Source organism: Manis pentadactyla, chromosome 1 (genome assembly GCF_030020395.1).
Source record: "Manis pentadactyla isolate mManPen7 chromosome 1, mManPen7.hap1, whole genome shotgun sequence".
Taxonomy (NCBI): Eukaryota; Metazoa; Chordata; class Mammalia; order Pholidota; family Manidae; genus Manis; species Manis pentadactyla.
In genome coordinates this window covers 197,576,980-197,599,483 of record NC_080019.1, presented here as the reverse complement: position 1 = coordinate 197,599,483, position 22,504 = coordinate 197,576,980, and the positions used below count along the sequence as shown (strand labels likewise).

The window sequence follows — 22,504 nt, the reverse complement described above, 5'->3', positions numbered from 1 at the left end:
CTGGACGAACAACCCCCATCCTAAGCCCGCCGTAGTGGGGCTGGCAGAAGAAGATTGACGGGGCCCGGGGGCTTCTCGCCCAACCATTTCCATCACCAAACAGGAGCCCAGGGTTACCTTAATAGTAGATGGTCGCCCCATCTCCTTCCTCCTAGATACAGGAGCCACCTTCTCAGTCTTGCGGGAATACCGGGGTCCTACCACGCCTGCCGTTACTCCTATAGTCGGGGTAGGAGGTAAACAGGTTTTCCCATTAAAACCCCCCCCTTTTATGCACAATCCAAGACAATCCCATACCTTTCTCCCACTCCTTCCTGGTTATGCCCCAGTGTCCCATCCCCTTACTAGGTCGGGACATCCTTTCTCTCCTCCATGTTTCCATAACTATACACTCCCACAGCCCCCAGTACTCCCCTTCTAATGGCCCTCATAGCCGACGACCCCCCTCTACCCAATGAAAGCTCCAGTTCCGCCCTCATACATCCTGTAAATCCCAAAGTTTGGGACATTACAAGCCCCTCCGTGGCTCTATGTCCTCCTGCCTCTATCAAATTACGTGACCCCTCTCAGTATATCTGTCAGGCCCAATACCCCCTAACCACTTCAGCCCTCATAGGCCTTCAACCCATCATTCAAGATCTTTTAAACAAAAATTACCTCAGACCCACTCACTCCCCATTTAATACCCCCATATTAGCTGTTAGAAAAACCAACGGATCTTTCCGCCTCATCCAAGACCTTCGCCTCATCAACATGGCCATCGTCCCTATCCATCCCTTAGTCCCAAATCCATACACCCTTTTATCGCAGATCCCTGCCTCGGCCTCCCACTTCTCAGTCCTAGATCTCAAGGATGCATTTTTTTCTATCCCTCTGGACCCCTCCTCCCAAGATTTTTTCGCCTTCACCTGGACGGACCCATACACAAGACATTCTGAACAACTCACTTGGACAGTTTTGCCACAAGGCTTCCAAGATAGTCCCCATATTTTTGGACAGGTCCTAGCTCAGGACCTCAAACAGTTTCATCATGATCACTCCGAGTCCACCTTATTACAATACATGGACGATCTTCTACTCTGCAGTCCCTCGTGGGAACAGTCTCAACTTGACACTGCCTCCCTACTTAACCTTCTAGCTTCCAGAGGTTACCGGGTATCCCCTGTCAAAGCTCAAATCTCTTCCCCTTCTGTCACTTAGCTCGGATTTCTTCTATCTCAACAAAGAAAGTCCATTACCTTAGACAGAAAATGGCTCCTCTCTGACCTGCCCATTCCCAAAACCAAGACAGAAATCCTTTCCTTTCTAGGCCTGGCTGGGTATTTTAGAGTGTGGATCCCTAACTTCTCCCTGTTGGCAAGACCCCTATACGACCTCAGCAAGGGCCCCCCCCGAAGAACCATTATCCTCCTCACCCCGACACTCCTTCATTAAGCTCCGTCGAGCCCTTGTGGGAGCCCCAGCTCTCCATCTTCCTGATTTGTCGAAGCCCTTCTCATTATACATTCAGAAGAGGCCCAGTCAAGCTCTAGGAGTCCTAGGCCAATATTATGGCCCATCCTTTGCCCCAGTAGCTTATCTTTCCAAGCAATTAGACCCCACAGTTCGGGGATGGGCCCCCTGCCTGCGGGCATTAGCCGCTGGACAGCTCTTGCAGAAGGAAGCTCATAAACCGACATTCAGGGTGCCCCTTACCATTCTGTCCCCACATCACCTAAAGGATCTCTTAACCTACAAAAGTTTACAGACTCTCCCTCCCTCCAGACTCCTGACCTTACTGTCCTCTTTCCTCCAAAATCCAGACATTTCTTTCCTCCCCTGCCCGCCCCTGAATCCGGCCACTCTTCTTCCCCTACCCTACTCTCCTCATACTCCCTCGCATGATTGTCTGGAAGCCCTTCACAACTTCCTTTCGTGCCACTCCACGATCTCCGAAGGAGCCCTCTCACACTCCGACCTCATCTGGTTTACTGATGGGTCCTCCTTTAAACATGAGGGCACCCATTACGCAGGATACGCAGTAGTCTCCCTCAAAGACGTCATCGAGGCACGAGCCCTACCCCCCGGTACAACCAATCAACAGGTCGAACTCATTGCAGCCACCAGAGCTTGCACTCTGGCCCGGGACACGTCTCTCACACTGTACACTGACTCCAAATACGTATTCCACATTCTCTTGTCTCACGCAGCAGTATGGAAAGAACGAGGCCTCCTCACCACAAAAGGAAATTCCATCACTAATTCAGCCTTAATTACTAAACTTCTAGAGGCTTCACAACTCCCACACTGACTGGGCATAGTCCACTGCAAATCACATCAAAAGGACGACTCCTCCATTACAAGAGGTAACAATAAAGCTGACAGAGTAGCCCGGTCGATTGCCCTATAAGAAGAAGCACCAGACAGCGATCCGTCTGCCCCTGTGGTTTTAGCCTTATCACAAGACACCCTCTGTTCCCAGGACAGAGAGTCTCTCTTCCGCCTCTTACACGATCTGTTCCATCCTAGCCCCCAATCCTTAATCCATTTTTTACAATCCTTTTTTTCTCTCTCTCCTGAAGACAAAACCCTACTTGACCAAATCACCCGCAGGTGCACAATTTGCCAACACACTAACCCTAATAACCCCCTCAAGGCCCGACCCTTCCCGGCTCATCAAGCAAGGGGTAATGTCCCCACCACAGACTGGCAAATAGACTTCACTAACATGCCCCCCATATGGCGTACCAGATACCTACTCGTGTTAGTAGATACATTTTCAGGATGGGTCGAGGCTTTCCCCAGCACTAACAAATGAGCGTCCGCAGTTGCCTCTATCCTCCTCACCCAGATCTTTCCTAGGTTCGGGATGCCCACTTCCCTCCAATCAGATAACGGCCCTGAGTTCACTGCCCAAATCATTCAGAACCTCTCCAAGTCGCTCTCACTCCCCTGGCATCTACACTGTCCTTATCGACCACAGGCTTCGGGAAAAGTAGAAAGAGCCAATAGGACTCTAAAAGACATCCTGACCAAACTATCTCTAGAACTACACCTTGACTGGGTTCGCCTACTTCCCTTAGCTCTACTCCGCATTCGGGCCCTCCCAAAGAAACCTTCCTTCTTGTCACCGTTTGAGATCATGTACGGCCGCCCAATTCTACCCCCAGGGCTCCCTTCCCACAAAGGACCGATTCCTCCCAATATGGCCCTTCTGCTCCTCTCTCTCCTCCGCACCAAATTGTGGAAATATCAGGATTGGCTCCTTCCTGATCCATCCGCCTCCCAAAATCCTCCTGTCTTACAGCCCGGACAACTAGTGTTTTATAAGCCGCCAGAGGATCGGCCCTCTCTCACCCCAAAATGGGAAGGTCCACACCCAGTTATTCTCTGCACCCCCTCGGCCACCAAGCTCTCACTGCCTGATAACTCTGTCACCCCTTGGATTCATATCTCCAGGTTGAAACCAAACACCCAGGACCCACCTTCTCTGGACACCCAAGACCCATCAGTCACAATCCAGAGTCCTTCGGATACAGCCCAAGACGCTGTCTACTCTACCACGCCTCATCCCTCTGATCCCTTGAAACTCCGCATCTCCCGTTCACCCCCTTTGCCATCCATACCCGAATCATGACTTTTTCCTCCTTTACTGCTCCCTCGCGCTCTCTCGCTTTTTTTCCTCATCCCTATTGTCTTCCCTGCCACCCCAGCCTCCTTTGTATGGCGATTCAAAGTCAGACAGACTTACACACAGCATCAAACAAAAGTTACTGCCCTCATTGCCACATCAGACTGCCCTCTGAAAGGCTGCTCTGAGCCTTTACACCTCCACTTTCCTCCCTCCACCGAAGTGTTCACTAGCAGCTACCTTTATTCTCCCTACCTCTGCTTCCTCTATGACCAAAAACAAGCCTGTTGCAGGCGATGGCCAGACACCTATGGGGGATGTCCCTACAGGTCTTGCATCATTCACTACATGGGTAACTCCCGGTACCCACAGTATTACTCCTCCAACCGTTTCATAAAATATCCCAACAGCTCATTCTCCTTATCAATCCCAGATCCCTGGAACTCTCGATGGGCCACCGGAGTCACAGCCTCAGTTTACTATGGGGGGGGTCCTCGACCCCCCACGGTACCCTTCATATCTCTCGAGAGTATGTTCCCTCTCATTCCCAGATCTCTCAAGTTGCATCAGACATCGGACATTCGGAAAAAGTTACTGTTCAAACTCTTGACGGCGCCTCTTCATCTTCTTACCCCCACTCCTACTCTTGGTTACAGCTCATTCAAGACACCACCATCTTTCTCAACCACACCCTCAACACCGCCAATTGTTTCTTGTGCGCATCACTACAGCGCCCACTGCTGGCCTCCGTGCCCCTTAATATTTCCAACTACTCTTTCCATACCCTGGCAGACATACCCCTATGGGAACCAGAATACGCAGATAATCTCACCATCCACCACTGTGTAGGCCCAACCCCTCCCCCCTCCAGCGCACTTCACTGTCTCTCTATCTACACCCCAACCTCTGGCTCTAAGACTTTTACTCAACCAGGTCACTTCTTTTGGTGCAATGGCAGTCTTTTCAACTCACTGCCTCCCAACTCCAATATACCCTGCATTCTCATCACCCTAATCCCACAGCTTACACTTTACAGCATGGCAGAATTTCTTGAGCTCCAACATCCCTTGCCCTCGCACACAAAAAGGGCTGCTTTCCTTCCCATCATGGTCGGTATCTCTTTGACCACCTCAGCCATTGGGGCAGGGTTTTCGGGAGGAGCCTTGGGTCACTGTCTATGGGCAATTAAAGATCTCAACGCCCAACTTGAGGGAGCCCTGACATCCACTGCCGATTTCCTGGCCTCTCTCCAAAGACAGGTCACTTCGCTAGCTAAGGTCACCCTTCAAAACCGGCGGGCCTTAGATCTGCTTACAGCCGAAAAGGGCGGCACCTGCGTCTTCCTTTGGGAAGAGTGCTGCTATTACATCAACAAATCCGGCATTGTGGAAACTGACATTACCAAACTCACCGACCTTGCCTCCAGCCTCCACTCTGCTTCCAATTCCAACCCATTCTCTTCAATACTAACAAACCCCTTCCTCACCTGGCTGTGGCCCATTGCAGGCCCTATAATAATCATTCTTCTCGCCTGTCTCTTCTTGCCTTGTATAGTAAAGTTTATCAAATCCCAAGTCGGTAAAATCTCTAATCAAACTTTCAGCCAGCTTTTACTCAGGAACTACCAGCTTTTAGCCACAGAAGATCCCTCACCCTCACGTAACCTCCTCACCACACGCTGAGATGGACCCCTCTCTCCGCTGGAAACTGTTCCTGGAAACAATGGCCGCAGACGCCTGGCTTCTGGCACCCGTATCCTCTTGGCACCATTAGAATCAACAAGTCCTCGACCTATGTTACAGGGAACCTTCATTGATTTCCAACCTGAAGAAGTCCACATCTACTCGTCCTTACTGTGGGGAGTCCTATCAACCCTTTCCTCCTAGTCCTCAAGCCCTCACTCCCTTCTCCACCCCCGTTCAGCAGGAAGCAGTCAGAGAGAAAGTAACGTCCACAACCCCATAGAGGAGAAAGGGGGGAATGAAGGGCCCCCACCCATAAGATGGCGAACCTCCTGCTTCTCTTCCGGGTCCTCAGTTCCCGCCGGCGCCACCTGAAGCCCAATCACCCCTCGCCCCCCCTCCCAATCCCAGCACCTAGCCAATAGCCACCAGCCCCGTTGAAGTGACACCTCAATCACCCCATGCCCCTTCCCATATAACCCAGCACCCTTTCCCTAATAAAGTGGAATTCTCCGGTGAATTGCTGCTGTGTGTTGCTTCTTTCCTTTCAAAAGCTTTATGAAGAAGTCCCCTGTCTACATCCACAAATGGAGCTTTTCCCCCTTCTTTGACTCTATTCAGGTTGGGGGCCAAACACTACCAGAATGCAGGAAAACAGCAGCTAGGAATAGACCTATTATCCAGAATAAAGAAACAGGAACAAACCAAATGTAGCCTATTGTGTACGGATTTCCTCTCTAAACCACTGCAGGACACTAAAACCAAAAAGCAAACTTCACACCACAGTCCACATTTTTAAAGCAGTTCAGCAGCAATAGCCCGGAGCCATTGCGCAGGCCTAAAGTCAGCCGTGAGGTCTATCCAAGGTAATTCAGAGGAATAAATAACAAGTGTTTGGGAATTCTTTTTAAAGAAATCAAGATTATACCTCTGATAACCTCATTTCCATCCAGACATTCAGGTATGCTGTGAGGAGCCATATGTGTGAATTCTTCTGCGTGTTCACGGTGGGGATGTGGGACCTAAGAAGAGTGGGGCTCTTGCCTCCTATCACCCTCACGTATTTGAAGGAGACCTTGGGTCAGGCAGGTGAAACCGCCAGGAGACTTAGGGAGCAAGATCACAGCTGTGCGTTCTTTCCCTCCTGGGAATCCGCAACAGGAAGTCAGACCTACCCTACCCGCATTCTACCACCAGGCTGTTCCCTGAGGGCCAACCCCAATTACCAGTTAGTGACAGGAACCCAGTGAGGATGCCAGAGGTCAAGGCCACGTGTGAGCCATGAAGAAGGGCAGGGACACGCTTCCTACTCGTCACTGCAGGTGTTAGGCAGGAAAATAGACATGAGCGGGGTGGAAAGAGAGCAAGGCCAGTAAAGCCCCCTAGGAAGGACTCAGTTAACCAGTTAAAACTAGAAAGCCCGAAAGGACTCAGAGTTAGAGTTAATCAGTTAAAGTTCAAAAGGTGAGGAGCAACTTGGCCTTGAATATTTGAATATTCCCCAGATAAAGAGAAGTATCTGAGCACAGCCCATGTCTTCACTGTGTCAATTAGGTCATTGTAAGATTTATTCTAGCCTGCTAAAAGGCCCACCTATAAACAGCATATAAAGACAGGGAGATCCCACCTTAAAGCCAAAATCGCATTTTGAAAAACCAAAGAAGTTAAGAAGAAAGATTATTAACATACTCTTCAGCAAACAAAGAACAAACAACTCTGCCCACCTTGGAGGAAGGGCAGACAGTCTTGATTGATTGATATGCTCCCAAACCAGGAAGCTGCTGTCCTGGGAGGGGACCAGAGCAGTAAATTTCTTGTGTTAAGCTAATTTTGCAGAATTACCTAGAGGACTGATAAGAAACTTAATGTCTTATCAAAGATACTTGAGACCCCTTAACAAGTACACACCCCTAGTCCTTTGTCATATTCCTGAAAAAAATCCTTTAAAGGGGGAACCCCCAACCTTTCAGGGCGCTCCTCTCTGAGGTCGCCCCGCACTTTCTAAATAACTTTAAATAAAACATCAACTCCTAGGAAGCAGCAAACATACATTCATGAAACAAAGAATTGAGGGAATGACAAATACAAAGGAGCAAAAATCAGGAGCATCTGCAATAGCATTCGGAATGTGTGGAATCTGCATGGCTTCTCCTTGATGAAGAGCTGTACAAATTCAGGACAATGGTTCCCATCAGAACTGTTCCTATTTTGAGTTTTTCAAACTTCCCCAAAGCACCTCATCACCAAGAATTCTCAAATCCACCCATTTCTTACTGTATTTCTACTTTAAAAAATGTGCCTCATATCTCAGAACCTAGAAAAATTTGAGTGCTGAATTCAAAGCAGTTGCAAGTAGATGCTGTATTACCTGTAAAACAAAAATGCCAGTCCTGACCCCTAAGGTAGGTGGACTAAGCAACTTAGCACAACCCAGTGTATGTTTATCAGTTGTTTCAAGAATTCGCTACTCCAACCTAAGCCAAACTGAAACTTAAAGAATAATTAGACCATGAAAAAATGGATTCTAAAAGCTGAAAACACATTTAAGTATTAAAAAAAAGTTAAAAATTCAAGTGCTACAAGGCTCCCTGATACAGGGCCGTAACTTACTCGACACTGACAGCCAAACAGATGGGGACGCAAGCCTTGGGGAAGAGGTGACATCCACATGGGAAAGCCACTCACCATCTCTGAAGCTCAGTCGCTCCAGTCTGTTTCAACCATCAAACGACCATATATTGAACATATATTTTTTTAATTTAAAAAAATTCCATAAAAGGGGTTAACGACCTCATTCTGTGCTAAGTGCTTTGCATATATTAAGGTATTTTAGCATTTCAACGATCCAGAGAGGCAGGTGCTGTTACAGCCGTTTTCCAGGAGAGGGAACCGGGGCACACTGGGCTGGGGTGGCCCGCGGATCCAGATCCCACGCGGGCGGCAGCTGCCCGGGAAGAGCGGCTCCCGAACAGCTCAGCCCTGCAGCCTTGCGCTGACAACCACCTACAAGCCTGCCGCCTGCACAAAAACGGTCATTGCTATCAAGATTCCCGCGCCTGAGGCCAAACCAAGGTGGGGATCCCGGGTCCGCAGTCAGGGTGAGGGGTGAGGGTTCAGGGGTGGCGGCCGCGGCCCGGGCCCGCCGTCCGGGGAGGGGCAGCGCCGGGCGGGCGGCTCACCTTCCGACAGCTCCAGCTCCAGCTCGGCCAGGCCCTCTCGCACGTCCGCGGGCAGCGGCACCGCCTCCAGCGGACACCCGCGGGCGGCCATGGTCGCTCCGGCCGCGCCCCGCCGACTGCCAGGCAGGCTGGCGCCCGGGCGGCGGCAGAGTCGCGGGTCCGGGTCGGGCCGGCCTAGGCGGCAGCACCGGCAGCAGCTACGTGGCTCCCCTCCGCCCAGAGACCCGCATCGGGAGCAGGGCGGCGGGGCAGGGGCGCGGCGAGAGAGGCTTCGCGCGGGCGCGGGTACAGGCAGCTCCTCGGGCCCCGCCGCCGCCCCGCGCGCCCCCGACGGCCCAGGAGCCCCTCCCGAGAGCGCGCGCGGCGGAAGGGGCGGGCGGGGACGGCGCGCGTGCGCGGCGGGTCGCCGGCCGGGGTGGGGGCGCCCGCGGCTGCCCTGGGGGAGGTCGGGGAGTGTAGCTTCGGAGGAGTTCTGAACCGAGCCGGGGCCGCCGTGTCGTCGTGGCGCCGGCTGCTTTCGGGCGCAGGGCCTCCGGGACTGAGGAGGGGCCACCTGCCCCCCGCCATGGGGTCTTCGCGTGCCCGTGCGCTGGGGGCCTTTGGCTGCAGGGAGAGCCCTCGGGGGACCCAGGACTGCTTCACTTTGGAGTTTTCCACTAATGACCAGTAGCCTTGCTGCTGGGACCTGCTCGGCACACTGGGAAGGCCCAGCTCTGCAAGCCCACGTTCACCTTAAAAATACAGTTACCTAACCAGCAAAATGGGTTCTTTTGGAAACAGCAAAGAGCGGCAGTTCCGCAGTGCGAGCTTCGCCAAAAGTACGGACGAAAAACACTAAACGCCGGCGAGGGACGTTCCCCCAGGGAGAGGGAGGGGGGCGCCGGCAGGGGCTGTTTTGAGGGAAAGTCCTGGAGAAAAGAAGGAGTCCAGGAGCCGCGGCCCCTCACTGGCTGGGTGGCCGGGGTGGCGGGTGCCGGAGATGCCGAGCGCGTCCTTTCCTGCAGGGGCCCGGAAGCCGCCATTCTTGCCTGTGAGGCTGTTCTGTCGGGTCTGCCCTGACCTGCCTCCCGCGCTGGCGGAGTGGCGGGGCTCCCCTGCCAGCCTCCCTGCTCCACCGCAGCGGGGCTCCCCTTTCCCTGCTCCACCGCAGCGGGGCTCCCCTTAACTTCACACCTGCTGGGATATCAGCAGATACCAACATATTCTGTAGTGTGGGCCACACTTTTATATGTTAACTCATTTCTTAGCATGTACAGTATTGGCCAGGAAAGAACTCCAGCAGCCATTTCAGACCATGAGGTGACCCTGGGAGGTGGGTGGGCACGCACAGAGGAATAAAATGACATCAGAGCCCAGAGGCTGGGTGGAGCCAAGGGGACCCCCCTGAAGTTGTTCAGATGCAGACGGGGAGGTGTCTCTGTGTGGTGCAGGGGTGGGATACAGTGACGTGAACGCACGCATCAATTCAGATGCCTGCCTCACCTAAGGTATCCTTCGCGGGCCAGCCTACATCTGGTGACTGAGGGATGCAGGAGTGTAAAGATCTGGCCATCTGGGCCCAACACAGGACACACCAGACGAACTGAAGCTTTCTTTGCTGGGCCTCCATGTACTTCTTCCTTCCCTTTACCATCACAGCTGCTGATACCTTGTGCTCCAAACAGCATTTCACCATTTGCTGGTAGAGAAACTAGCCAGCAACCGTTGGTACCCAGTGTAGTCTGAGAAAGCAGATGGTAAGAGATTTTGAAGCTGAATCACCCACTACTTACAGAGGGTGGAGCCCTCATGACCCCTGGCCCCAAATGGCTATCTATTTTCTAACTCTTCTCCAGTGTTGAAGTAGGAGGATTGAACCAGTGATATGAAACGGAATACACTAGTTAGTGAGGTATTAGACCTTCAGGCACACCTCAGAGATGTTGCCAGTCCAGTTTCAGACCATGGCAATAAAGTGAATATTGCAAAAAAGTGAGCCAGATGACTGTTTTGGTTTTCCAGTGTATGTAAAAGTTATGTTTATACTGTAGTCTGTTCCATATACTGCATGCTAAGTGTGCAATAGCATATGCCTAGAAAAACAGTGTATATACCTTAATTTAGCAATAAAGTGCTAAAAAATACTAGCCATTAACTGAACCTTCAGAGGCATAGTCACTGATCACAGATCACCATAAAAGAGTAATAACACAAAAGTTTGAAATAGTGTGGGAATTAACTGAAATGTGGCACTGAGTCATGAGGTGAGCAGATGCTGCTGGAAAAGTGGCGCTGATAGACTTGCTTGAAAAGGTCTGCCACAGACCCACAAAAAAAAATGCAACATCTGCAAGTTGCAATAAAATTAGGTATACCTTTAGTAGCTATGAAGAAGGATAATTGAATTGGATAGCAATTCCTTAGCAGCACTGACACTCTTAAGAAAAATAATGGACAGCTGATGGCTAGCAATAGGCAACTGAAAAGCATGAGATCTCTTCGGTTGCATATATAGAAACTCATCTCCTACATTGAGCCCAGGAATTAATATCTCAAAGACGGTAAACGCCCAACCAAATCCATTCTGTTACGCTGTTTGGGACCCAGGTTGGGAAAAGCTGGGCCCATGACACCCGGTTGGGGATATCTGATATCTGGGTAGATGCCCTCAAAGGTTTTGACTCACTGAATGCCCTGAACCTTGGAGCCTGCCCAAGGGCCCACCTTTCCCCATGAGCCTAGGAGCCTAGCACTCCTTCCCCCCACCTACTGGACACTAGGAATATAATTATGGTTATTTCATAGCATAATTCAACTGGAAATATGATGAGATAGAAAAGAGTCCACAGCTCCCACCCCCTTGAACTGTGTACTAGTTTACAGGGCTGCAGTAACGAAGTACCAAATATTGTGTAGCATATCAGAAATGTGTTGTCTCAATTCTGGAGGCCAGAAGTCAGAACGAGGTGATGGCAGGTCTGGTTCCTTCCGCGGGCTGTGAGGGAAGGATCTGTTTCATGCCTGTCTTCTAGCTTCTGGTGGTTTTATGGCAATCTTTGGTGTTCTCTGCCTTGTAGATGTATCATGCCAGTCTCTGCCTTCATGTTCCTATATGTGTGTTCATTTCTGTATCCAGATTTTCTGTTTATAAAGACACCAATCATGCTGAATTAGGATCCACCCTAATGCATTCATCTGAACTTGATCACCTGCAAAGGTCATATTTCCAAATAAGATCACATTTCGAGGTACTGGGGGTGAGGACTTAAATCTTTGCCAGGGACACAAGTCAACCCATAACCAGCTGTGAGACCCGGCCAACATGGGCTGCCAGGAGCTAGGAAAGTGTGTGGAGCTGAATCTTGAGTATGTTTGATGAGTGGTGTGACCAAACATCTTTAATTCACCAGCGTGACCCCTGCAGAAATTAGAAGGGAGCTGGAATGTAAAATTGGGTAGAAGAGCTTACTGACTTTTGAATAATCTTCAAAGATATGGAATTTAACACCCAGGCAGACTGGGTGCAAATTGCTGAAAAGATGGCTCCTAGAATGATGGTGTATTTATTGCTACATAACGAATTACTGTACACTTAGTGGCTTAAAACAAGAGTCATTTATTCTCTCTCTAGGTCACTGTGGGGCAGGGCATGGTGGGGATGGCTCATCTCTGTTCTGCAGCATCTGGAGCCCCAGCTGGAGCGGCTTGAGGGCTGGCAGTTCAAGTCTTCTGCAGGTTCACTTGCTCACGTCTTGACAGTTGATGCTGGAGCCCAGACTGGGGACGTCGGTCAACACACTCACACACGGCCACTCCCCTAGGCCTCCTCACACTATGATGCGGGCTTCCAAGACCAGTGTCTGGAGACGAGGAAAGCTTAGCCTTCATGTGAACTAGCCTCAGGAGTCGCGTGTTTTCACGGCTGCCACCACCTGTCTAAATCTCACCTGTCTTCAAAAAGAGCGGAATTAGACTCTGAATCTTCTGAAGGAAGGAGTATCAAAAAATTTGCAAACACATTTTTAAAAGACCACACATAGAAAAAACTATGGCCCACAATGAGCAAAGCTGCTGTGGCAGCCTGGTGGATGAGGGTAAGAGGCTCAGGGGTGTGGGTGTGCTGGAAGTTACATATTCCGTGTTTAATATGAAGGCCATCAGGTGATTATATTCCAAATAAAGGCACATAAAACACATTTAGAAAGTTCAAAGAAACAGGCTGATCAAAGGGGCACAGAAATGCTCAGGGGGGCCCTCCTGCAGGCAAGAGCTCACAGTAGGCAAGGCTGCTCCGGAGCCTGGCTGGGTGGTAGCACCGGGGATGCCAGGACCCTGAACTGCGGAGGCCAGGAGGCGGCACCCAGCCGATAGGACTCGGCTAATGGCCGGCAAGGCCTGAGTGCCAGCAAAGGGCGCCGACCTGCAGCGCGCAGCAGAACTGGCCGACAGAGTGTGGCACCTGGAACGGCAAAAGGAAGGGCAGCTGAGGGCGCCACCGAATGAAGGCAAGGATGAATGACCAGGAAATCAAGCTGGTGACCCCTCCGATCAGGACCCCACACTGGGCCCAAGCCAGTCTCAGACATGGCAACAGTTACTGAAGAGGTGGCTGAATACTGTTAACCTTAAAAATAAAACTCAGTTATTTTACCAGCAAAACGGGCTTACTGCAGGGCAGTAGAGAACCGCAACTCGGGATGTTAGGGCAAAACAGCAGAGCGGCAGAGGCCCTTTACGGAGGGGGCCCGGGGCTGTTCTAGGCAGAAAGCTGTGCGGTCAGCAGGTGATCCGGAGGGGTGGGTGTGGAGTGCCCTCTGCAGGCCTCCCAGTGCCACTCAGTGCGGCTTCCCTTTATCGATTCTCACAATACCAAGAACCCCACAATAAATACAGAAATGAATCCCTAGGTCCTTCTTAAGTGCTTTTCCAAAGGCCCAGTAGTCATTTCTTTTGATAACTACACCCTGGAGAAAAGTGGGTAGCCAAACACTTTGAAGACTGATGGACACAGGGTCTGAACTGACTTTGATACCTAGACACCCGGATCATCATGGCCACCCTGTCAGAGGGGCTGTGTAAGAAAGCCAGGTAACGGGGTGGCCAGGACACCCACGGGCCAGGTTACAGTGGCCCTCTGAGTCTGCGGGCCTGCTTGTTGGTCATTTCCCAGTTCCTAACTGAATGACCGACACTGACACACTGGTGGTTAACGATACCCTCCTGTTGGTCCCTGACCTGCACGGTTGAGCCACCACAGTTGGAAAGGCCACGTAGGGACTTCTGAAACCGCCCCATCCCCACCAAGATCATAAAGCAGCATCATGCCAGGGGTGAGGATGGCGGGATCAGTGCCACTTCTAAGGATCTAAGGGATGCAGAGCAGTGGTCCCCAAGGCCTTTAATTCACCAGCATGGCCCTTGCAGAAACCAGAAGGGTCCTGAGGACAGCAGTTCACCACCACAAACACCCGAGCAGCAGCCTTGACAGCAGCCTCTGGGCCAGTCTGCTCGGTGGCTGTTGATTTGGTGAGCATGTTCTTTCTGTCTCTATCAGAGAAGAGCATCAGAAACATTTCACATTCATGTGGAACAGAGATACAGTTTTGCCTAAAAGCTATGTTACCTCTCTTGTCCTCTGTCATAGTTCAAAGAGGTCAGGACGAAATTAAAGAAGATACCAACAAACAGAAATACATCCCGTGCTCTTGGCTAGGAAGAATTAATATTGTCAAAATGGCCATCCTGCCTAAAGCAATCTACAGATACAATGCAATCCCTATCAAAATACCAACAGCATTCTTCAACAAACCACAGCAAATAGTTCTAAAATTCATATGGAACCACAAAAGACCCTGAATAGCCAAAGCAATCCCAAGAAGGAAGAATAAAGCAGGGGGTGATTATGCTCCCCAACTTCAAGCTCTACTACAAAGCCACAGTAATCAAGACAGTTTGGTACTGGCACAAAAACAGACCCAAAGACCAATGGAACAGACTAGAGAGCCCAGATATAAACCCAAGCATATATGAGCATATATGGTCAATTAACATATGATAAAGGAGCCATGGACATACAGTGGGGAAATGACAGCCTCTTCAATAGCTGGTGTTGGCAAAACTGGACAGCTACATGTAAGAGAATGAAACTGGATCATTGTCTAACCCCATACACAAAAGTAAACCTGAAATGGATCAAAGGCATGAATGTAAGTCACGAAACCAAAAAACTCTTAGAAGAAAACATAGGCAAAAATCTCTTGAATATAAACATGACCAACTTCTTCTTGAATGCATCTCCTCGGGCAAGGGTAACAAAAGCAAAAATGAAAGCTTTTGTGCAGCAAAGGACACCATCAGCAGAACAAAAAGGCATCTTACAGTATGGGAGAATATATCTGTAAACAACATATCCGACAAGGGGTTCACGTCCAAAATATATAAAGAACTCACATACCTCAATACCCAAAAAGCAAGTAACCCAATTAAAAGGGCAGAGGATATGAACAGACAAATCTCCTAAGAAGAAATTCAGATGGCCAACAGGCACATGAAAAGATACTCCACATTGCTAATTATCAGGGAAATGCAACATCAAAATACTAGGAACAAATGATGGCGAGGATGCAGAGAAAGGGGAACCCTCCTACACTGCTGGTGGGAACATAAGCTAGTTCAACCATTGTGGAAAGCAGTATGGAGGTTCCTCAAAAAACTAAAAATAGAAATACCATTTGACCCGGGAATTCCACTCCCAGGAATTTACCTAAAGAACATAATTTCTCAGATTCAAAAAGACATATGCACCCCTATGTTTATTGCAGCACTATTTATAATAGCCAAGAAATGGAAGCAACCTAAGTGTCCATCAGTAGATGAATGGATAAAGAAGATGTGGTGCATATGCACAATGGAATATTATTCAGCCATAAGAAAGAAACAAATCCTACCATTTGCAACAACATGGATGGAGCTGGAGGATATTATGCTCAGTGAAATAAGCCAGGCAGAGAAAGACAAGTACCAAACGATTTCCCTCATTTGTGGAGTATAACAACGAAGCAAAACTGAAGGAACAAAATAGCAGCAGACTCAGAGACTCCAAGAATGAACCAGTGGTTGTGGGTGGGGAGGAGGGGAGAAGAGGATTGAGGGCTATTATGATTGGCACACATGGTGTGGGGGGATCATGGGGAAGACAGTGTAGCACAGAGAAGGCAAGTAGTGACTCTTTGGCAATACGAGTGAATGTAGTAACATTGTTTTCATGTGAAACCTTCATAAGAGTGTATATCAATAATAACTCCATAAAAACAAAAAAACAAAAAAACAAAAAAACCCACAAAGAGGTCAGGAGCACATGGACATGTGGAGCACAACACATCATTTCATCACTCCAGTGGCATCACGTCCACTGGCCAAATGAGCAAGAGATAGAGAAGATGCCGGACACCCTGGTGAGATACAAGGGCTCCAAAGAGGAGGAGGTGATAAAGCTGTGAAGATTCAGGAACGTCTACGTCCATCACATTTTAGGTGTCCAGGGGTCAGGGGTGCCCTGGGGCATCTCACCAAAGTAAACGGCAGTCATTGCACCCTCCTAAGCAAGACTCTGTTGGGCCTCTTCAGCTCCTGGAAGCAGCACGTTCCCTACCCAGGAGCACAGCTCTGGCACAAATACGGGGTGACTTGGAAGCCTGTCAACTTTCAGAAGAGTCCAGGACAGGAAAAGTCCCTGTAACAGGTCAAGGCAGTAACGCAGCAGCCCTTCTGCCTGGGCCGCAGTTGGGAGGGTGGTGCCGGTGGTGGGACGAGGCACGTGGAGTCTCTGCACATCGCGGAGCAGAGTCAGCATGTGAGACACTGAGGTCCTGCCGTGCCGCTTGAGGCGGGGGACTATATGCCTTTTGGGACAAAAATAGGTTAGTGTGCTCTATACTCTCGATGACGATGGACACAGTGACTATGCAGCTGAAATGCGCGCCCTGAGGGGGGTTCCAGCAAACTCACCGAGCCGTGAGGCCCCCCCTGAGGTGGAAGCAGGACATTCACAATCTAGCACAGAGGCCACAAGTGAGGGCAGAACGGGCACCTAGGCCCACACTGGTCACTGCTGTTGTATCAGAGCCTCTGTCACTTCACACCTATGACCACAGGGAGAGCCTTTTTGGCCAGTTGGAAAAGGAGGAAAAAATTGTGGGCTTGTTGCATACGTGGGCTGGCTCGGTATGTGTCCAAAACGGAGATGGACAGCAGTGACATCACAGCCTCACTCAGGGGCAGCCCTGAAGGACGGTGCTAAGGGCATGTCCTCCCGACAGGCAGAGCTCCCAGGTGTCTATGATCTGTGTGAGAAGCGGCCCAAGGCAAGAACACGAATGGACTTACAGGCAGTGGTGGGTGATCCAGGTGACTGGCTAAGGGCCTGAAGGAAAACAACCGAAGTGGGGATAGGAGGTCTGTGCACACGGGTAGCTGTACTGGAATAGGCACCGAGTGGGATGATCTTTGTTTGAAACATCAGTGTCCATCAGACAACATCTGTGAAAGATTAAGCAACAGACAGAATGGCCTGGCCAGGTGACCCGGGACAGCACCTCTCCGCAGAAACCCTAGAGTGGGCACGGTGAGCACAAGGACATGGTGGCTGAGGCGATGGGGCTGCAGGCCACGTGTGGGCCCAGCGGCACAGGTCCTCCGACCGAGCCGATCCAGCCACCTGCTGCCCCTGAGGGTCTGACCCGCTAGCAAAAGACCGATGCTGAGCTCCCCAACAGGCTTCCCCCAAGGCCCAGCCAGCCGGAATGCGCCCACCCTCCGTTCACTTTCACAGGAATAGATTCATGTTTCAGATGTTTGCAAGGGCCTAAGGAGTGTCTGTCCTGCTGGCACAGCATCCCGTGTGGCACTCTATCAAACAGGAGACTCATTTACAGCGAAGCACATCAGCAGAGTGCCTGACAGCACAAAGCCAGCTGGTGCCACATGGGAGGCAATATTCTGTGAAGACAAGACTTTATGTGGCACTGTGTTGCCAACGGGAAGGACACAGTCTGAGCCCCAAGGGGTGGAAACAGGAGCGACTTGCCTTCACTCCCCATGTCCCCGGGGACATGCGTGCTTCCTACCTCCCAGGCTTACGCTATACAGGGTCAGAGGTCCTGGTCCCCAAAAGGACACCCACCAGGAGATGCACCAGGTGTTCTACGGGATTGCGAACTACAGATGACATCTGGGGATGCTGGGGTCCTTGCACGGAGGAGGCAGCAGGTGGGAGTAGGTGGTGGGAAGCAGGACCCAGTGACCCATGTGGATGCATCTCTGTACCTTTGCTCAGCTGGGATTGAGGAACTAGGGAATCCAAGCTGCACATGCAGTGAAGGGTCTGCCCCTTGGATCCCAGACCCCTGCAGCCTGGCTGTGAGGGACATACCCCAACCTGACCCTGAACATGTGAGATGTGCTTTCCCACTGGTGCTGGCAGCTCTGGCTGGTCAAGGCGGCCGCTTCTAGGGATATTTGGTGTCAGTTTGCAGACCAGCACCACACACGGAGGGAGGGAGACACTGCAGAGAAGAGGCAGGTAGAGGGCAGGTTTAATAAGCAAGGAAATTAACTTAGGAGGCTAGTCTTGTGTGGATGCAAGACCAGATCTCTGCACCCACCCACCAGAATCTTGAAAGTTTATAAAGGGGCCTTACCGGGTTTCAGTCACACATACTGTCCAACGGTCTCGACACCACCTTCTCTCCCAAGGTGTGTCCTTGGCACAGTTCCAGTGTGGGGATAAGAGGGACGGGAGGCAGGAGGAGACTACAGTTGCCCAGGTCCAGCTCCCAGGCCGACAGGACGTCACAACCTCCTGCAACACACGGCCAGACAAGTGAATCCCATTCCTGAACCTGCACTGCTTCCAGATGTGCTGGCTGCTAACGGGGAACGTGAGTGGACCACGGCATGCAAGGAAGCGTGATTCGCACCTGGAAGCTGTGCTCCTAGGAGGACAAATCACTGCCCCCTTTAAAGTGGAGGGAACTGGTCATCACAAGGTCTTAGCACCTCTGCTGTCGGCAACACAGGCTCTCAGGGGCGGTGGAAGCCCTGGGGAAGGAAGTCTCCTTCCTGCAAGTTCACTCAGCAGGCACGTGGTGGCTAAGGCTGAGTGCTGCCCACAGATGGGTTGTCCTGTCCACCAGATGCGTCCCATCAGGGCATGGACGTCCTGGCTGGGCAGGAGTCTGTTTAAGTCTCTTCCTTGGTGCCAGTCTCTGCAGGTTACCGACCAGCTGGGGACACGATGTGTACAGATGGCATTCGGGCCAGCGCTCTCTCCATATGAGATGTACCACCCAAAGCTCTGCTGGGCAGTGGTGCGGCCCATGGACTTCCGAGGCTGGCACACTGAGCAGACCCAGCTGCAGGGCACACCCGTGCTCTTCCTGTCCTGCCCACTGGTCACAGGGAATTCCCAAGGCCATGGGAATGCACGGAGGAGAAAACTCAGCGCCACCCGTCTGACACTCACTTGGGACCCTTCCTTTAGCCCTTGGCATCTGCCCAGGCCATTCTGTATGTACTTGTCATGGACTGAACGTGTCCCCAGATCCTGTTGTTTAAAGCTCACTCCCCAACGTGGTGTTGTTAGAAGGTGGGAGCACTGGGCAGGGACTGGGGGAGATGAGGCCGTGGGGGACCCCAAGTCGGGACCAGTGCCCTCAGGAGCCGTGAGCTTGCATCCTGTCCCTGTCCCCAGCCTGTGAGCACCCAAGGACGAGTCCGCACTGCGGGGGGATGGGGTCCTCACCAGCAGGCCACCGCGCTCTGGGAAACACGTCTGCTGTTTGTAAGCTGCCCAGCGCCTGGCACGTCGCCATGGGAGCCTCACCTAAGAGCGCTGCCCCTGCTGCGGGAGCTGCCGTCTAACCAGTCTGATGACCTGCTGTGTAGGCTCCCCTCCCCTGGCAGACCTTGTACTTCTGGGCTGTGCTGGGATCACTCTTGATGTGGATCCCAAAAACGGCAACTGCCCCCGGTACAATCAGGACAGGTTATGTTCGGACGGTCGCTGTTTCTTCCTCAGTACCAGGTAGACCGATGGTCCAGCTCAGCTGGCAGACAACACCCACCTTCACTTACCTCAGGGTCCATGGGTGTCCAGACACACTATTGCTCGACCTACTGAAGACATCGTAGCGACTGGTCCTATGAACGGCAAGTTGTAGGTACCGCAGGCGCCTGGCGAGATGAGCTGGATGGTGGGAAGCTCCCCCAGACTCCGGGGCCTGCTGTGCTCACAAGTTCCCGGGGCCGGGCCATCTGTGAATGCCATGGTGCCCCTTCTGAGGGGAGACATGACGCTGCACACAACTGGGAGAGGCACCAGTGCAGCTTGCTCGAGGTGTGGGTGGGTGCAGCCACATTTGGGCCGCTCCAGGGTGCCTGCTGAGGAAGCCACAGACTGTCAGCTGCATGGAGACCTAGCAGAGAAAACTTGTAGCTCTTGGTGCAAGCCGTCCAGCTGCTCGGGCCTGAGGCCTGTTTCCTTGACACTCTGAGTGCCTTTGCGACTGGGGAAGCCAGAGGCGCCTGCCTACGTGTGTCAGGGCCAACCTCCTGGGTCCTGGGCAAAACTTTGCCTTCTCCAGCTGGTGACACCCTCCGTTTGAGAAACAGCTGACTGATTCCTGGTCTCGGCCGAGACCACAGGCCTGCCCAGTGACACCAGGCAACAGGCAACCCAGGCCGCCCACTGGGGCCCGGTCATCAGGCCAGGCAGGTGTGATCATCACGTGAAGTCCCGCTCATGGGAGGCCTAATGAAAGGACACACGTTCTCTTTGCTCTTGGTTCCCAGCTCCTAAAATGCCTGGAATTTCCTGACAGGAACGTCCTTCTGTTATGGGACCTTTTCTGACCACACCTGAGTCTTTGCTAGTGAGGTGACTCATGGGAGGGCCCCTAGACAGCTTCAGGAGGGGCCTGGTTGCCAGAGGGCAGGGCCTGGAGACTGAGTTCGAGCACATGGCAAATGCAACTCCATTACAAAGACTTAGACAAGACTGCTGGACGGTTTGGGGGCCCTCCAGGCTGGTGAGCACATTCATGCCTGGAAGGGAAGCATGACCCCACACACGCTCCAGGCATCTCTCCCACCCGGTGCCCGAGGTACGTCCTTTACAATCAGTGTAACATGTTTCCTGTTTGTGCGGGTGGCCTGGGGACCCCCTTAAGGCTGCTCTCTCAGGTGGGGATGGTCTTGTGCGGCTGGGTCCCTAGCCCCGGGGTCTGCGCTGATGCACAACAGCACTGCCTTGCAGGACATTACCTGGCACTGGGGATGATACATGACCAGACGGGCAGGTCAAGCGGGCACCTGTGTGGGCAGGGGGCCTGAGCTCCAGGCATGTTTCTCCTGCGAAGCTGCCCATGCCTCTGCACACACCTGTTCTTTCCTGCCCAAAACACGTTTTGGACTGGCCGAATGACCCATCACTGCTTCTGACCAGGAAACTCTTCCCACAGCTGCTGTGGCACTAGCCCTGTGACCACAAACTCCTACCACCCGAACCTTTGACTCACTTATGGGGCCAGAACCCAGCCCGGGAGCCCAGGTACGGCCCTGCAGGGGCTCTGTGGCCCCAGGGAGGGCTTCCTCCAGCAGGCGTGATGGCCCTTTGGATGAGCCACTGGCACCGTGACCTGAAACAGTGGGCAGGGGGCCCTGTGCCGGGCGCGGCAAACGGCCCGACCGCTGAGGGGGAGGCGGGAGGCTGGCCTGCAGTAGGGACGAGAAACCCTGTCTGGGGTCCAACGTCTGCGCTGGGCACCTTCAGTACCCGAGGCCCAACGGTGAGACATGGCAGAAAGAGGTCCTCTACCAGCAGGCCGCAGAGGCCCCCTCTCCCCTAGGAAGGGAGGTCATCAGTTCCCCACCAGCCAGCGGGCTGTGAGGCCCAGGGAACAAGGACCGAGCGCAGGCCGGCCCAGCACCGTGCCCCCCCGTGGGCCGTGGGGAGCACTGGGGCGTCTTCTCATAGACACCTGCCCGCCGCCGGCAGGGCACTGAATGCCATTTCGGTAAATACGGGTGGAGGGTGGGAACGAATGCTCGGTGACCTGGGGCGGGTGTGCAGGTCACCTGCTTGCACTTGCTCTCAGGACTTATGCCCTCTGCATGCTCGGCTTCTCACAGGCACGGCATGTGCCATGGGCACCAGGCAATGTGCGTAAGGCACAGCCCCAGCTGCAGGAAGCCGCCCCTGCCGGTGGCACTTTCCTATAGAGAACGTTCCTGCACGGAGCTGGCTGCCCATCTCTCCATGAGGCAGAATGAGCCGCATGCGGCTGAGTCAGTGCGACGGCCACTGCCATGGCACCCTGGGGGCCCTGCCCACCCTGCTAGCTTATGCGGCACAGATGCCCCCCACTCAGCACCAACGGCTGGTGTTGGCCACCCTTCCTCTGGACGCTGAAACCAGGGGTGCGTTTCTTGGGTTAGGGCCATGGGGCTGCTTAGGGCTTCAGCTTCAGTGACATGAGGCAGGGTGCAGGGCTGGGGTGAAGGTGGGACAGCCGCGAATGGGTGGCCTCCATGTCGCCGAGGCTGACGCACAGGGAGCACGGACACGTACCAACGCTATATGGACTAAGAGAAAGCTCTGCCACAAAACTAAGCAAGCAGTGATTTTAAGAAGTTGTTTTATATTAAAACCTAAGCCCAGCAGAATAAATGTCTGGTTGAAAGGTCCTGAAAACGCTGGGATACTCTTCAGTGCACCTGTATGGACTGTGGGTAGAGGGTGTGTGGCTAGAGGCTGGCGTGCAGGTGGGCACAGATCACTGCACAGGGCAGGGGTCACAGCCCCGGGGGCAGCTTGGCCAAGGCGCCACCTCAGGAATAAAACACACAGCAGGGTGGGGCAAGATTAAGCAACAGGCAGGTGGCCTTTTGTCCCTCTTGGTGATGAGAGCTTCAAGTGTCATTGAAAAGCCTTCCACCCAGGAGTTGAACGTGAGCTCTGTGTATTTCTGCCACTGACCAAACAATGGACTACAGCA

At 52.4% G+C, this 22,504-nt stretch overlaps 1 protein-coding gene and 1 long non-coding RNA gene across 12 annotated transcripts in view; both read right to left on the bottom strand.

The window, feature by feature from the left end:
* Positions 1–8,802, bottom strand: part of DIP2A (disco interacting protein 2 homolog A) — a 117,196-nt gene extending 108,394 nt beyond the window's left edge. For all 11 annotated transcript variants that reach the window (XR_008998831.1, XR_008998832.1, XM_057505629.1 and 8 more), the window contains exon 1: positions 8,472–8,802. Coding sequence is in view for 9 of the 11 variants with exons in the window: in XM_057505629.1 (XP_057361612.1) it covers positions 8,472–8,562 (91 nt within the window). In the remaining 2 variants the exon portion in view is untranslated. The remainder of the gene's footprint in view (positions 1–8,471) is intronic.
* Positions 8,803–12,046: 3,244 nt separating this feature from the next.
* Positions 12,047–17,874, bottom strand: LOC130684547 (uncharacterized). The gene is made up of 2 exons (XR_008998835.1): positions 17,589–17,874; positions 12,047–12,401 (listed from the first exon to the last, which is right to left on the bottom strand). It is a non-coding gene; the product is annotated as an uncharacterized LOC130684547 (long non-coding RNA).
* Positions 17,875–22,504: the final 4,630 nt, after the last annotated feature.